Below are 14,923 nucleotides of genomic sequence, written 5' to 3'. Positions count from 1 at the left end.
TTTTTTTTCTGAGCGTTTTCTGACCAGATTTTTCAAACTAAAAATTGTTGCGAGGAAAGCTTGACCATTTTGAACAAACTTCTTATGTAAAAGTTATATCGTGTATAAAATGTCTGAAGGTTTTTCTAAGTGTGTGGTTTTAAAAAGGTCCAATTTTGCAATACCTTGACACAGCCCTAGTTTCAAATTACTAGGAAAACAAACATTTGCATTAATTGACAGGGAACACAAGATAAAATAGACAGAGTTCAAAACCTCACAAATACAATAATATCAAACTCAAATCGTGATAGCTTGTAACAAATCCCTATAAATTGTGAACTTTGTCCTTTCGTATGTTATGTTTCATCACTGGATTTTCATGAACGTTTTTGATCAAAACTAAGAAGGAATTATAATCGATTTTGCAGGTGAAATAACTTTTGAAAGAGAAGAGTGTATAAGACTTGCCCTGTACTTTGTACGCAAGTATTTGAACAAATCCAAAAAGAAAAATTTCCTTAAAAAGCTTTGAAAAAATTCACTATATAAAATGGATATTTATTTACACTATACACAAGACTCGATATCACTATTATTATTTCCTTCTTTAAAAGATACATCAGATGTACTGTTCAGTTTACTAGGTGATTGGACCTGCACAGACCCATTATACCCTTTAGGTAGGTCTACTTCTGCTTCCGCAGGAGAGTTCAAAGAGTGTGTCCCACTTACAGGACTAACAGTATCGTGTTTGCTAATAGTTGAATTATGCTCTGGTGTAGACATTAAATGAGATAACTCTCCATCGACACTATCATGAAGTTCTTCATCATTAATATCCTCTGTCATTTTACTTGGACTCATAGTTTTAACTGGTGAAGGAGAAAATTTGTGCTTTGGAGACACCATAACAATATCATGTTTTGGGCTTTGAATTAAAGAATATCTCTCAGCTTGTGAAGCTCTCTTTTGCTCTTGCAGAATCTTCTCTTCATTTTTTGCTTTCACTTTGGCACAATGGGCTTCCACTTCATTACGGTTGTTAATGAAGCGGCGGAGGTTGTTACCAATAACCCAAATAAGTAGTAAAACTACAATTGCTGAGAACGCCGATATCGTGATTATAGTCCAATCACTTCCACTATCTTCTTTTTTATCTTTTCTAGGAGTACCAAATGTATCATTGTTGAAAGTGGATTCAGAGGTTAAAGTTGTTTCTATCGATGACGTTGGGTTTTCAGGAATCATGTTTCTTTCTGTGGGTGGTAGTTTTTTACCTGACTGAATTAATATGCTGAAGCCTCTGTCTGAAGAGATGGAGTCTGTCTTGAAATGTATACTAACACGATCAGCTAATAATGAGTAGTTCATTTTTGGTATATTGTCATTGCAAAAAACTCCAAGAAGATTTTCCTGTTCGTTCTCATAATAATTTATTGTCAATGTATCATCCAGACATGACTTTGAGGTACTTTCAATACTGAAGTCATTAAATATTATATCAATAGAATTAACACCTGGAGCAGCATTTATAATCCACATGCAGTCCATATTTCCAAAGTATTCATTAGGAAAATTTGGCGAATTAATTTTATTTGGTTTTCCCTCAATCAAATTTATAGTTTGCTTGCATTCACCAAAATATTTCAAAGTAAAACCATCTTCATAATCTGATGAATTTGATACAAAATTAAGCCATACTTTATTTGTGTTGATTTTTAAAAGATGATTAAAATCTTGATCCCTGTTTTTCAAACACAACCTCTCAATTACTGGAGAATCAATAAAATCAAAATATCCATCGCGAATATTCAAATAACCATGCTCACAAAGTATGTCAAATATTGTGAAATCAAAAGACAATGCACTTGTGTTTAAAACTTCAATCCTCCAAAGGCAGTTTTGATCTATATCAACTCGACTATTCCCAGAAATTTTTCCATAATCAGATGTCAAAACTTCACCACAAGTAAAAGTACAACCAAAGGGTTCAATTTTTAAGCAAGGGTAGTCCCCATATGATTTCAATGGTATTACACGAAGATGTTTCATAACTCTGTGCCGACTAAAATTTGCTCTCGATCTCCCTGGCACAAGATTTCCTTTGAATTTTCCTTTAAAACCGTTCTTCGGAATGATATTTTCCCAATCTTTGCCATTCAAACTGTACTCAAGTGAATAACGTGTTACTCTGCCATTTTTGTTAGAACCTTCCATTTCTATTGCTCCAACATTGGCAAACTTTCCAAAATCAATTTCAAGGTAAATTTTATTGAAATGGGTTTCTTTTACGTTTGAGCACCAACCATTATATTCATCTCCAATACGCCCTTGAGAAGCTGAATATGAATTAAAGTGACGGGTGCTTGAAATCTGAGAATCAGCGATCAGTTTAGTCTCCATTCCGAGTGGGTTCATACAGCTACATTGTTTGAAACGATGAGTTGGAGGTTCACAGTCTTCCCCTCCATTGATTGGTTTTGGGTTATCACAAGAACGATTGCGGTTCTGAATTTGGAAATTTTCCAGAGAAGGGTAAAAGTTCTCAACATTTTTCGAGTTTAATAGCACTCTGACCAAGGTTGACAAAATGAAGTTGAACAGGACGTGGCTTGAAATTTTCAGAATCAGCGATGGTCGTTTCGTCTCGTACTCAACATTGTTGAATGAGTTGGAGGTTCACAGTCTTCCCCTCCATTGCTGGGTTTTGGGTTATCACAGAACGATGCGGTCTGAATTTGGAAATTTTCCAGAGAAGGGTAAAAGTCTCAACATTTTTCGCGTTTAAATAGCACTTGACCAAGTCCCCATGCATTCCAAGTCCATCGATTGGCAATGGTCTTCTCCCTCTGACAAACAAACCACGATTTTGCCCACTTGCAGACAAAATGAAAAGTATCAAGATACTCACTGATATTGATTCCAAAAATAGCACAGACATTTTAGACGAGCTGGAAGCCCTAATCTCAGTGTTTTAGATTGTTATCTGGGCATGGGTCACAACTCCATAAAATCAACCTGAATCAACACCTTTTGCCTTTTCTCTGTGCTTTTCACAAAAAAATATTTTCGAACTCTGAACCCGTGATGTTTTTGTTATCTTTATCGGTAGCCGTAAGAAAATTTAAAGAACAGCTGGTTTTTATAAACGAAAGGAAAACGAGTCAAAAGCCTCGACGGTTTATATTTCTTGATAGAAACCGTCTAAAGAAAGAAAGAAAGCGCGGGAAATAATGTGAACCATACGTAACAATCCAAAAGTTTTTACATCAATCAAACGCTTTTTCTGAGCACTGATTGGTTTATTTATGTCGATTACATCATAATTTTGAGTTTCAACCACTCAGATTGATTTCATTATTAAGAAAAACTTTGGATTGTTAATGCTAAATACGGTATACCTTCCCTGCGGAAGAACTATACGGAATTCAATTTTTCAAAATGGCGGCACAACTTTTCCGCATTCACAACTTTGCAGCAGCATCACAATTCTAATTGATTATTAAGAAATGAGAAGTTGGTAGTAAGTCAAGCTCATAACCTAGAGCACAATGATTTATTTGATTGACAGCACGGATTAATGTTTTGATTTTTTTACAAAGTCTTTTTTGCAAAAGAGCTCCGCTTTCTGCTCGGTGCTGAGTTGAATGGAATGAGAATCTGTTCATCTACATCTCAGCTCATCAGCATCAATTGATAAGATAACAATTTGGTTTTTGCTACAGCATTTCTGGGTATTTTAGGGTTTTGCAGAATTTAAAGCAAGTTCTTCTTTCTTCTACTTCTTCATCTATAAAAATCAAGATGTAATCAGATATACGCAGCTCCGCTCGTCTCCGCTCTCAGCTCTAGTCTACCATTCGTTTTGATTTAACTTTGGCGGCAATCAAAAATATGTTCCATTCGGGTCCTAAAACATCTTCAAATCCAGTCGGTCGGTCGGTCAGTATAGACTTAAACTCGTATATCAAGATTACGGGATTTCGAGTGCAGGCCGATTTTCAGCAGTTTCAGTTTCGATTTCAAGCAGACATCTTAGCAACGAAGTACTCGCCCATAGTTACGGTGCTTTGTGCAAAATTCCAAACATAGAAACAAATTTTAAACCACTTTATCGAAAAGGAAATAAAAAAACACAACTTTTGTATGTTTTATTTTTTTGCACTTTTATTTATAATTCAAGATATTCTGCTTTGTTTATTTCTAAAGCAGCGACAGAAATACTCAGAAAGACTTGAGCGCTCAGCTAACACATGTGAGAAGGGGATGTGGATGAGTGATTTTTCGATTAGAATGTGTAATTATATACGCGTGCCGCATGCATGTAGTAATTAATAAAAACTAATTTAGCCAAAATCAAACTGTCGGCAAACATAACGACAAATGTAACGTCAACAAGTTACTGATGCAGTAGATATAGTGTGGATAGGCCTATCTTAGCCTGGATATCCAAGCTCAAAATTTTAGAAAAAATAAGTTTTACCTCAGCCAGACAAAGTTCTAAAATTATTGAGCTTGGTTCACCTAGAAATCAGGTGAACCCCTGTTGACAGATTTTCCTGCATGAATCCCATGGCTGCAAATAAATATATGCACATAATGACATGCATAATTTCAAGATGGTACCCCAGCAGTCATAAATCAATTTAGAATGGCAGCCTTGACCATAAAATATAGACAGTGTGGTGGAAAGTCTGTTAGACAGAAAGTGCAAAGTAAATTTTGGAGAAAAATTTTTTCAAAATATTCAACCCAAAACAGCAATACAAAATTGGCAAACAGAAAAGAAGAATTGAAGCAAAAGAAAGATATACCTTTAGTTCTTTACACGATGCAACCAAGTCATTAAGAAGATTAAAACAAGAATATCTAAGCAAGTAATTGAAAAGAAAACAACCAGAACATCTAAAAATTCCCATGTTTTGATCTTCACACTTCTTCCCTACCATTATTGTTATTTTTATTTGGATGCGTGGTCAAACACCCAAGGGAGATAATTAGATATTCTATTGTTATTTGCTTCGAAGAAGAAAAGTCAGGGAGATTTGCAAAGCAGCGTATGCGCCTTGCTGATCGCCCGTGCGGTCCACCTAAATATTTAGGCGAACACTTCAAGTCGGCTCGCATAATTTCTTATACGGGCGCCACCATTCAGATCTCTGATTCGCTTGGACCAACCAATCAGAATATCCGCATAATCATCCTCAGATGAGAATGCAGACGATCTAGGTAAACCAGACCGTAAACATAAGAAATATCAAAATCAAAAAAAAGTTTACGGGCTGGATATCCAGGCTAGGCCTATCTTTTCACAATGTTTATGGTTTTTTCTCAAAACATTTAGGTGCTGAATAATTACAAAAATGTTCAAAATATGGGAAACGATTGTCTTAACGTCACTTTCGTTATCTCATCGTTGTCTATCGTGTTTGCAAGAAGAATAAAGTTCTGCTACAAAAAACGGGGAATGAATCTGGTACGAATTTTCAACCCTTTTTTGTATGGTGGCCAAAAATGGCCTAATGTATCATAGGTCTCGGATAAAATGTGTGATAATGGTACAACATATTTAGGAATTTTAAGCCGTTTTGATGTATCATAATACCCCTGTCTCACAGCCCCGGTGGAACTTTTTACCACAGCGAAGACAAATATTTCTATCGAAATCTCAATGGGGAAAGAAATTATATTGTTTCAAGCGTAAAAAACGCATTTGGATTGGGATGAATTTTGAGTGGGGATGAGATAAAATTTGATTTCCCAGTGCGTGGGGCTGAATTGAGGGTATTTTTTCCACTGGGAACGAAATTTTGGACGAATTTTCCAGTGGGGCTGAGGTCCAACCGGGTCTGTGGCACAGGAGTGTATAATATTTCGCCTTTTCTCTAACCTCTGAAGTTATTGGCATATCCTCTCTCTCATATATATAATTTACATCGAGTGTAAAAAAACTTCACAAAGGTGACTGAACAAAATTGTCCTGGACCGGTAAAGAGATTGAATCTAGCAATTCCTTTTACGCCGGCCCTTATTACACCACAGCCTAATTTTGGGCGTACGTCAATTAGGGCCGTTAATAACGTCAAAATTTTTAAAAATGGCTACTTGTGCTTCAAACTAGCCAATAATGGCTGCAAAATTTACATTAGTGAAAATTCCATCGAAAATAACTGATTTTCAAATATATTAAACATTTCACTGAAGTTTTAAATATGGATTAAAACAATGGATAATTTTCGTCTTCGAATCATACCTAAAATCCTTTAAATTGAGAAATAATGATACAAATTAACGCCGCTTTTAGGTTAAAATTGCAAAATCTTGGCCTTTTTAACGCTGGTTTTTTAACGCCGGCCTTTATTACACCACGAGCCCAAAAATAACGCCAGTGAAGGGCCGGTGTAAAAAGGGTATTCGACTTCGAGTTATAGAGGGTCGAGTTATAGAGACTAAAGCAAACTGAAATATATTTTCAGTTGGCCCAAAAGAGCCAGCAGATGATAAAAAGATATGAAAAGTGATTAAATTGATTGCCCGGTGGGGTGGATTGTCCAGCTGGTATTTACCTGGAGGGATCAATTGTCCCAGCTACCTTTCGAGACTGGGGAGTATCCAAAGAAAATAAAAAATGAATGATTTCCAGTGAATGAGCGTATCTAAGATCAGATCAGACATAAGGACTTATACACCTCATAGACTCATGGGACCCCTTTTCCAAGTAAAACATTTTACTCGTGTCCCCACTGAAATCAACCAGAGAAGTGATTCCTCGCTACAACATATTGTGCTTTTTTTTATTCCCGCCAAATTTCCTGGCTGGAAGACAATCTCTAGCCATAAAAACATGAGAATTTCGATCCACATCGGGGTTCTGTCCGTCATTTTTACCCCAGCTATCTGAAAAAATCCCACCGGGTCTGTGAGAAAGAAAAGTACTAATGGATAAGCAATAGTAGTAGTAGGAGAACAGAATTTGTAATCATCTTTTCATAATATAATTTCTGTGTTACTCTCGTGTGATTACCTTAAGTGGATAAATTTTGGCAGGGATTAAATTTAGCGAATTTGGCGAATTTTGTCAAAAATCGCCAAATTTAATCCATGCCAAAGATTATAATCCACTTAAGGTAATAGCCGGTGGTATGTGATAAAAAATCCCAAAACTTACCTAGTATGAATTAGATTTCACATGTGTGTAAACTTGTTAAAAATCAGCGCTGGACGCGTAGCTTATTGATTGTCGAATTTAAAGCAGTAGAAAAATTTCCAGGTATAAGTTAGAACAACAATCATGGTTAAGTTTTGAACAGTTGACTTGGAATTTAATAGATGGAAAAACTTCCATGGTTTGAGAGATCGCAAAATATATGATATGTGTCAAGGTTATTTGTGTCTTTTGTACTTGACGTTTGTCAGTTAAAAAGTAACTATCATTACTTTTACTCCAGGATTGGTAGCTTTTATGTGGCACTGAGACAGGGGTATATTTAGAATAGAGCCTTCTTAGACCAATTACCCAGGGTACTCATTTTTAACGGACAAGGCAGGCCCAGTGAGAACCATATCCATTTGGAAAAAATCGTCATCCTCTATGGAAACTTCACTTGTATGTATAAGACGAGTAATGAATCTAGTAATTCAGACTGGATCTCTGTACTATTATCGTAAAATCTAAATCCACTAAAAACAGACCTTTGTTCTATTGGTTTTTATGTTCTTTTATGTCTCTTTCCTAACGGGCTAATAAACGACTCGGACTTTTTGAGTCAGGGACGTTCCCCTTGCACAAATGAAACATGTATAAAAACGCTTCCATTTTTTTTCAGAATATTGCTTGACTTAAAGACGAAGGGCCCAATGAACCGTCCGTGACGGATGATGGTAGTGTTACCTAATTGTAATTTATCGAAAGTGGAGTCTGCTAAATTACGTGGGTTACGTGCGTGTCGTGGGCTCGTGGGTTCGTGGGTCCATGCCCTCGTGGGTGTTCGTGGGTTAAAATGTCTCGTGGGTTCGTGGGTTCGTGGGTCAAAATATCTCGTGGGTTCGTGGGTTCTTGGGTCCAAAAAAAAATCGCGTGGGTTGAAATTGCTCGTGGGTTCGTGGGTTCGTGGGTCCAAAAAAATCACGTGGGCTAAAAAATTCCAATAATTTTCCAAAAATAAAAAATAAAAATTCATATGGGTCATCAGGTATTTTTTAGAGTAGTCGAAAACGCTATCTACAACCTATAGTTAAAGCAAAAATTGTAAAAGTTTAAAATTGAAAAACTTCCTCATTGTTCTTCGTTCTTCTCACCCTATAATCAACTCAATAGTTTTTATGAGAAGAAAGAGCGAAATGGAAAATGTCAAAAAATAGCTGATCTGATTTTAATATTAATATTTCTACCGTTGACCTTAAAAAAACGACTTCCATCGAAAGCTTTATAATATATATAGCCCAATTAACGTCACTACGAGGAATCTTATTTTTATCTCCCTTTACGGTTTATCATGTTCCACCTACCACACAATTAATACAAGAGGTCACAGTCTTTTAAAAGAATCGTTTAATTTATAATTATTAAAATAAAAACATTTCCTGGGTATTTATAAAAAGTCATGTCTATTGGTTATAACATTAACAATTCTTCTTTATCAACTTAGCTGAAATACGGTCCTTCGGACGGTAAAATTGCGCAAGGGTTTCAAATATCGAAACACGCGAATCGCAAAGAAATTTACAAAAGAATAATTAAGTGTTTTAGGGTTTTAGAAGATGATGGATTTAAGAATAGATATGAAACAGCGAAATGTAAACAATGTTTACAGCTCTCGCTGCTTAAAATATCATATCTTACACGATCTTACAGTATTGGGATTTTTGAAAATTTGGACCCACGAGCGATTTTGACCCACGAACCCACGAGCAATTTCAACCCACGTGATTTTTTTTTGGACCCACGAGCCCACGAACCCACGAGATATTTTGACCCACGAACCCACGAGACATTTTAACCCACGAACACCCACGAGGGCACGGACCCACGAACCCACGACACGCACGTAACCCACGTAATTTAGCAGACTCTCGAAAGTGTACGTAAGGTAAAAAAGCTAAAAGAATAAAAGTTTATCTGGCTAAAAAATATAAAAGCCATGGATCACTTCTTTTCTTTTTTCTTCTAGCGCCGGACCAGATTTCTAGATAGAGATAAATACAATTTATAGGGTCCCTTTAAAAGCACCCCGTGCTCATCACAGTACAGCCCCCACTGGAAAATTTAACCAAATTTTATTTCATGGAAAATTAACTTTGATTTAATCTTCATTTGAAATTTAATAGATTTATATATTTCGATAGAAATTTGTCCCGAATCCCCACTTCCACCGGGGGCTGTGAGACAGGGTGCTCAAAAGTACATATAGCGTAGAAAAAAACTATGACGTATAGCGAATAGGCCACAGGTGAGGTATAAAATTGAATGGGGATTAAACATATTTCTGGTTTTGATGGCAGTATAACTTTGACAGTCTCAAAGTATAGTGGAATTTCGTCCGGATCTTGCATTCATGTAATTTCCTCTTCATCACGAAACTAATTGAATTTGAAAGAAGATATGACTCTTACCCCCGATGAAGACGACGTGCTCATGTCCAATCAATCTAAAACGAATGCATTAAAGGGGAAAAAAATAGAAAAAATTCTGAGGTATCCCAAAGTCCAAATTCAACCCGGAAGCAAATTCAAGTCGGCTAAATTTTCGTATATCTAACTTTACAATAGAACGTTATATGAACGTTGTGGACGTTTATGTTTATGTCAGCTGAGGTGTTGCAGGGGTGAAACAACAGGATGGTGCCTGTCCTTAAAAAACGCCTTTTCGCTACTTATTCATTTAAGATTGCATTTAGTCGATTTAGTATTCTCAAAGGTATTTCAATATGACACTTTTTACGAGGAAGATGTTTATCGATTACAAAACTTACGTCACAGCCACGGAGCGCTGACTTTTAGTTTTAATGACTTCCCCTCATACATCTCATTCGTTTGGTTTCTGTAGTAAAAAGAAAGTCGTTATTGTGAACTTTTAGCATGCTTTAAATGGAGGTATTTGCACTGACTGCCATTTACCCAAATGATCCTCGTTTTTTAGACAATGAGAAAGTTGTGCTCCAAAACTATCATAAATAAAATAATCGATCACGACAAAAAATCTATTTTCTGACTACACTAAAAGAAAATCTGCAATCAATTATCAATAATCAACCAATCCAAGATGTAAATAAAAATCCACCACAACGATTTCACACAAGCACAAATTAAGACAAACTACGGTATTAAGTATCTATCTACATCTTGATTGATGTGTCGATGTGTCGATGTGTCGACAAGGGCGACGTCTCAATAACCGGCGAACATTTGTCGTTCACAGAGATTACGTCATACACTCGATGGTCTCTTGAGACTAAACACTGATGAACTTCAATCATCTCATTTTCTGTAGCGTTTTCAATCAACGCGTGAAGCGATTTTGTTGTTCGTTCGTAGTTGGTGTCTGAAGAGAGAGAAAAGAGGTTGGTATAGCTTTGTCTCTAATCCCGATATAGGAGTTTAAGTTTAGACTGTCGGTAGTAAATTTTGTCGGATTTTTACGATCTAGTAAAATCCCAATGAATCAAGTAGTCGGCAATCAACAGAATCTTTATGCTGCCATCTTTAATTTGCCAAACTAAATGTGCGCGCGCATGTGTTAACCTTTAAAGCAGCCCTTATTTTCGGCCCCCAGGGTATTGGCCCTACCGCGTTGCTGACTTTTGACATGAAAATTTCAATAAAAGGGTACATGAAAAAACTTGAACTCAATGTGGGTTTAAGTAAACAAAAAATAATGATTCAAAGACATGCTTCGTTCGCCCGTGCCCGCCATTATGGGAAAGATCTGAACCTGCGAACAGCGCCCAAAAAAACCGACGATTTTACCGACTTTCCGAATCGGGTTTTCTTGTAAATAAACTGTCGGTCGGACGACCCGAATGCAACATATTTTTGATTGCCGCCTTTATATTCCAGGGGATATCAATCAAAGGGAATCGAAGTTCAATTGGTAATTTTTCTGGACGTTAATCGAATTCCAGTCAGGACCTCATTTGACTTTATCGATATTACGCAAACGGCAGTGTGCGCTAAATAATCTTGGTTTCGCTTTCGATTTCAAGCAAAGGTCTTAGCAACAGGGTGCGCGTACATAGCAACGGGGCTGGGTAGAAAAATCTAAACATAGAATTCAAAAAAAATACCGATCATCGTATAGAGCACTAAAAAATACTCCCTTTCCATGTTTAGTTTGTTCTACCTTGGATTATAACTGAAAATATCTTCAAAAAAACCTTCGTCCGCTATCAGCCGCACGGTAATCTTTGCCCGCTTCAATTCTTAGATAATGAATAAGAGAGGTGTGCTTAGCTAAGCCGTGCTCGCGGGCGATAAATTTATGTTTACTTATCTTGTATATTTTAGTGGTATTTATCCAATGAAAAGGATGTTAACAAAATATGCACGGCGCTGACAAAATATGCACGGCATTGATTATGACATCATCATTAAATATGTCAATGTCAATTCAACGCCCCGTTAATAATAATAATTCGTAGATAGTTCTTTTTATCTTGAAATTTAGAAATACGAGAAAAAAAAGATCAAATTTAATATTTGTTTCCTATCTAGATTATATTAGCGTTAGAATACGGTAAATTTTCACGAAAAATATTTCGTGATGGCGGTACGCCCAATCACGCCCACGGGAAAGTTCCAATTTTTAATTATCGGGAAATCGGGGAAACCGGTTTACAACGTGGATAAAAAACGTACGGAATGAAACCTGATAAAAGGTTTTCAACCAGATTTATTCAGATAAAGCTATAAGAGGTTCATTACTTGTGGATTTTAAAACCTACATAAGCAAAAACGAAAGTTGTTGGGAAGGAAAGAGTAAACGCAAGACAGAAGGTTTGGTTTTGTTGATCAGGTATGTTTTTATTCTATCCGAACTAATGTTAAAAAAGAGCAAAGAGGTCCTGACTGAATTCTATCGAATGACCAATTTTCGATTAGCCGAATTGACCAAACGTCAATTGAAGACTGATTAAACTCAAAAAAATGTAAATTCGATTAACGTTCGATCGATTTGGTCCACTTTGATTTCTGTTCGATCAACTTCGGTCTCTGTTCGATTTGTATTTTTTTCCTCCTTTTGAATGGGGCCCCCTTTAGACGTTCCTACTTTGATTGTCTTTAGACCACATGTACAGCAATAGTGCAGTTTGTTGAATATTGAACTAGCTTTTACTCGCCGTCACTCGCCATCCCTCGCCCCACTAGCCATAGTGCTAGAGATATCTCGATACATAAACTTGCTACTCTGTGATCATGCACGGGCAATGGAAACAGGCCTAAAGGGGTTGACAAAGGTCAAAAGTAGGCGGGAAATACATGTGGCCAAGTTCTTAAAGGTTGAGCATTACGAAAATTCAAAGGAAAGTAAAATTGAACCGATCGAAGTGAAAACAAAGTCAATTGAAGTAAAATCAAACTTATAGTCGAATCAGTCGCAAAGAATCGAATTTCAATTGAATTGATGATCGAGCCAAAAAATGTAAATTCGATTGAGATTCGATCGATTCGGCTAATCAAATTTAAATCATTCTATTAGCTTCGATTCACTTCCATCCGTTTGGCAATTGAATAAATTTGATTGATATCCCCTGGTATATTTTAATGACCAGCCAGGGTCATGCATTCATTTGAGGCGGTCATCAAAAAAATGCTCTGTTCGCGTCGCAACGGGTGTTAAAAATGCATGCGGGCGGACGGGCGGTCAAAAATATTCCCGGGTTTTTTTAATAACACCAGTCAGTTAGTCACACTAGGAAATCTAGCTTTCAGAAAAAACAACATCAGTCATCTACAGGCCGTATTTGCAACAACAAGGATGAGAGTTACCTGAATCAAGTTCGCAAGACAATTAATTAAAACTTGAAAGTTTGAAACAAAACGTGCAGCAGCCAAAATCAACCAACCAAAATTTGTCATTCAATTCCCGAGACAGCGCTTCGATTTTTAAGGCCTAGTTTATACGCTAAAGTAAAAACAATTCCGCACATGTAAATGGGTCAGTGTTTGAGGTCCGGCAAAATTTCCGGGAAATAGCCTATCCGGCAGTGCGCGGATCTAGAGGTGGGCTCCGTCTCCTCCGTAGATCTTTTTCTTGGAGAGTTGATCTTCAAATTAGTTCTCAAGGTTGGCTTGGCTCAAATTCTTTCATCTATGGCTCAAATTTTAGGCAATTTCTCATAGTTTTTGAGAATGTTAATTTCATTTAAAAGCGCCGGGTTATTTTTCCATGAATCCCTTTAGAAGTTTTGCGGCGCATTTTTTACTTGAGAGTCAGGTACACGATATAGCGCTTTCGCAGCATTAATCTTTGATACGCATTTTGGCGGGGCGCTAGTGTGACTAACTGCCAGTAATTCAGGGGCGGGTGGTGACGGGAGCAAAATAATTTTTAGATGGCCGTCAGAGCAATAGAGAAAAAAGCTATACAAATTGAACAAATTGCTTTTCCCAGATTTTTTTACGCATCTCCACACCAGAAATCAGCGGAAAATATGATGCGGGCGGGTGACGCAAATGGAACAATTTTTCGATGACCGCCTGATGACTATGCAAGTTCCCTCCACTGATGCAAGTTACCCGACTTCACGGTATATTTTGTGATATATTTTGATATTGGCCCAAATAATCTTTCCGTGGCCGTGGAAAGGGTATTTGTTTGGTATAACAATAATAAAGGCTATATTCTCAGCCTAGTCATGCCATTCACAAACCTTTAGATCCTCACATCCTAAGCTCCTCCTAAGTCTTTAGTCTCTCCTAGAAGCTTTGAAAAATGGGTCGGTCGGTTGCTAAAATTGGAACCTTTTTTTCATTTTCCCACCACCAAAAACCTCAATTTTTGAAATTCCTCAAGCAATCGTGCAATCCTGGAATCCAACTGCGAATGTAAAGAAATACCGTGAGTGGTCCTAAATCCGACAGCCCTGCCTAAATCCTTCTTTCAAAGATACAAACTGAAATAAAAACAAACCTTTCGCTGTGACGCAATGAAGATACGTGTCAAGTGTCGTAAAGTAAAGTGTCAACTAAACTGAGAGATTTGATACACTGAACCAGTTGAACCAAAATTACAATAATTGCTTCTTATATAATATACAAAACATAATTTCTTATTAATACATAAATTGTTAACGTTTTAAACACGAGCAACAGATTCAGAATAATAGGGGTAATTATTTTTACAACTCACACTTTTGATCACATTAATTGACATCTTGACATTATAGTCATCTTGTTAGATGTTTTGTTTCGAGAGTCCTTGCAATAGTTTATTGTTAAACTTGGAGAGGGAATATTTGTAAACATAGAATTTTTTTTATAGTAGTTATTTGGGGGGTCACATTTAGGACCATTCACGGTAGCCTAATGCCTGGATCCACAAAGGCACTGATCCTTGGTAGATCAGGAGGTAAAGATCTTGATGAAAGTATCCTCATGAAACTTTCCAAAAATCAAGATTTCATTGTCTTAGAGGAATCACTTTTTAATATAGCATAATTGAGTGCTGTAGTTTGATAGTTTTAAAGTTATGAGTATTTAAAGATTTGTGAAACGATTTTAACTGGGTTATAGATCAATGGAAATGCAGTCTTAAAGCCCAACCTGTCAGGTATTTTGACTCAAGATTACGTAGGCTTATGCCTTATAAGATTTTGTCAGAAAGTTCCATTCGCTTTGAAAGATTTTTCAGGGATTTCTAAGCAAAATAGTGCTAGGGTTGTGAAAAATAGTCCTAATTCTGGCATTAATTAGGGTTCAGTTTTAGCTGATGATTACAATAGAC

General features: G+C 36.7%; 1 protein-coding gene across 1 annotated transcript; it reads right to left on the bottom strand.

The window, feature by feature from the left end:
- Window positions 1-521: 521 nt before the first annotated feature.
- LOC136820159 (uncharacterized) lies at window positions 522-2,541 on the bottom strand. Its single transcript, XM_067076396.1, has one exon. It carries the CDS (start codon window positions 2,398-2,400, stop codon window positions 550-552), a length of 1,851 nt encoding a protein of 616 aa, XP_066932497.1. The 5' UTR covers window positions 2,401-2,541; the 3' UTR covers window positions 522-549.
- Window positions 2,542-14,923: the final 12,382 nt, after the last annotated feature.

This window comes from Clytia hemisphaerica, unplaced genomic scaffold (assembly GCF_902728285.1).
Source record: "Clytia hemisphaerica strain Z4C2 unplaced genomic scaffold, Clytia hemisphaerica genome assembly, whole genome shotgun sequence".
Classification (NCBI taxonomy): Eukaryota; Metazoa; Cnidaria; class Hydrozoa; order Leptothecata; family Clytiidae; genus Clytia; species Clytia hemisphaerica.
The sequence above is the reverse complement of the archived record's forward strand: the minus strand, read 5'-3'. Positions and strand labels throughout refer to the sequence as shown.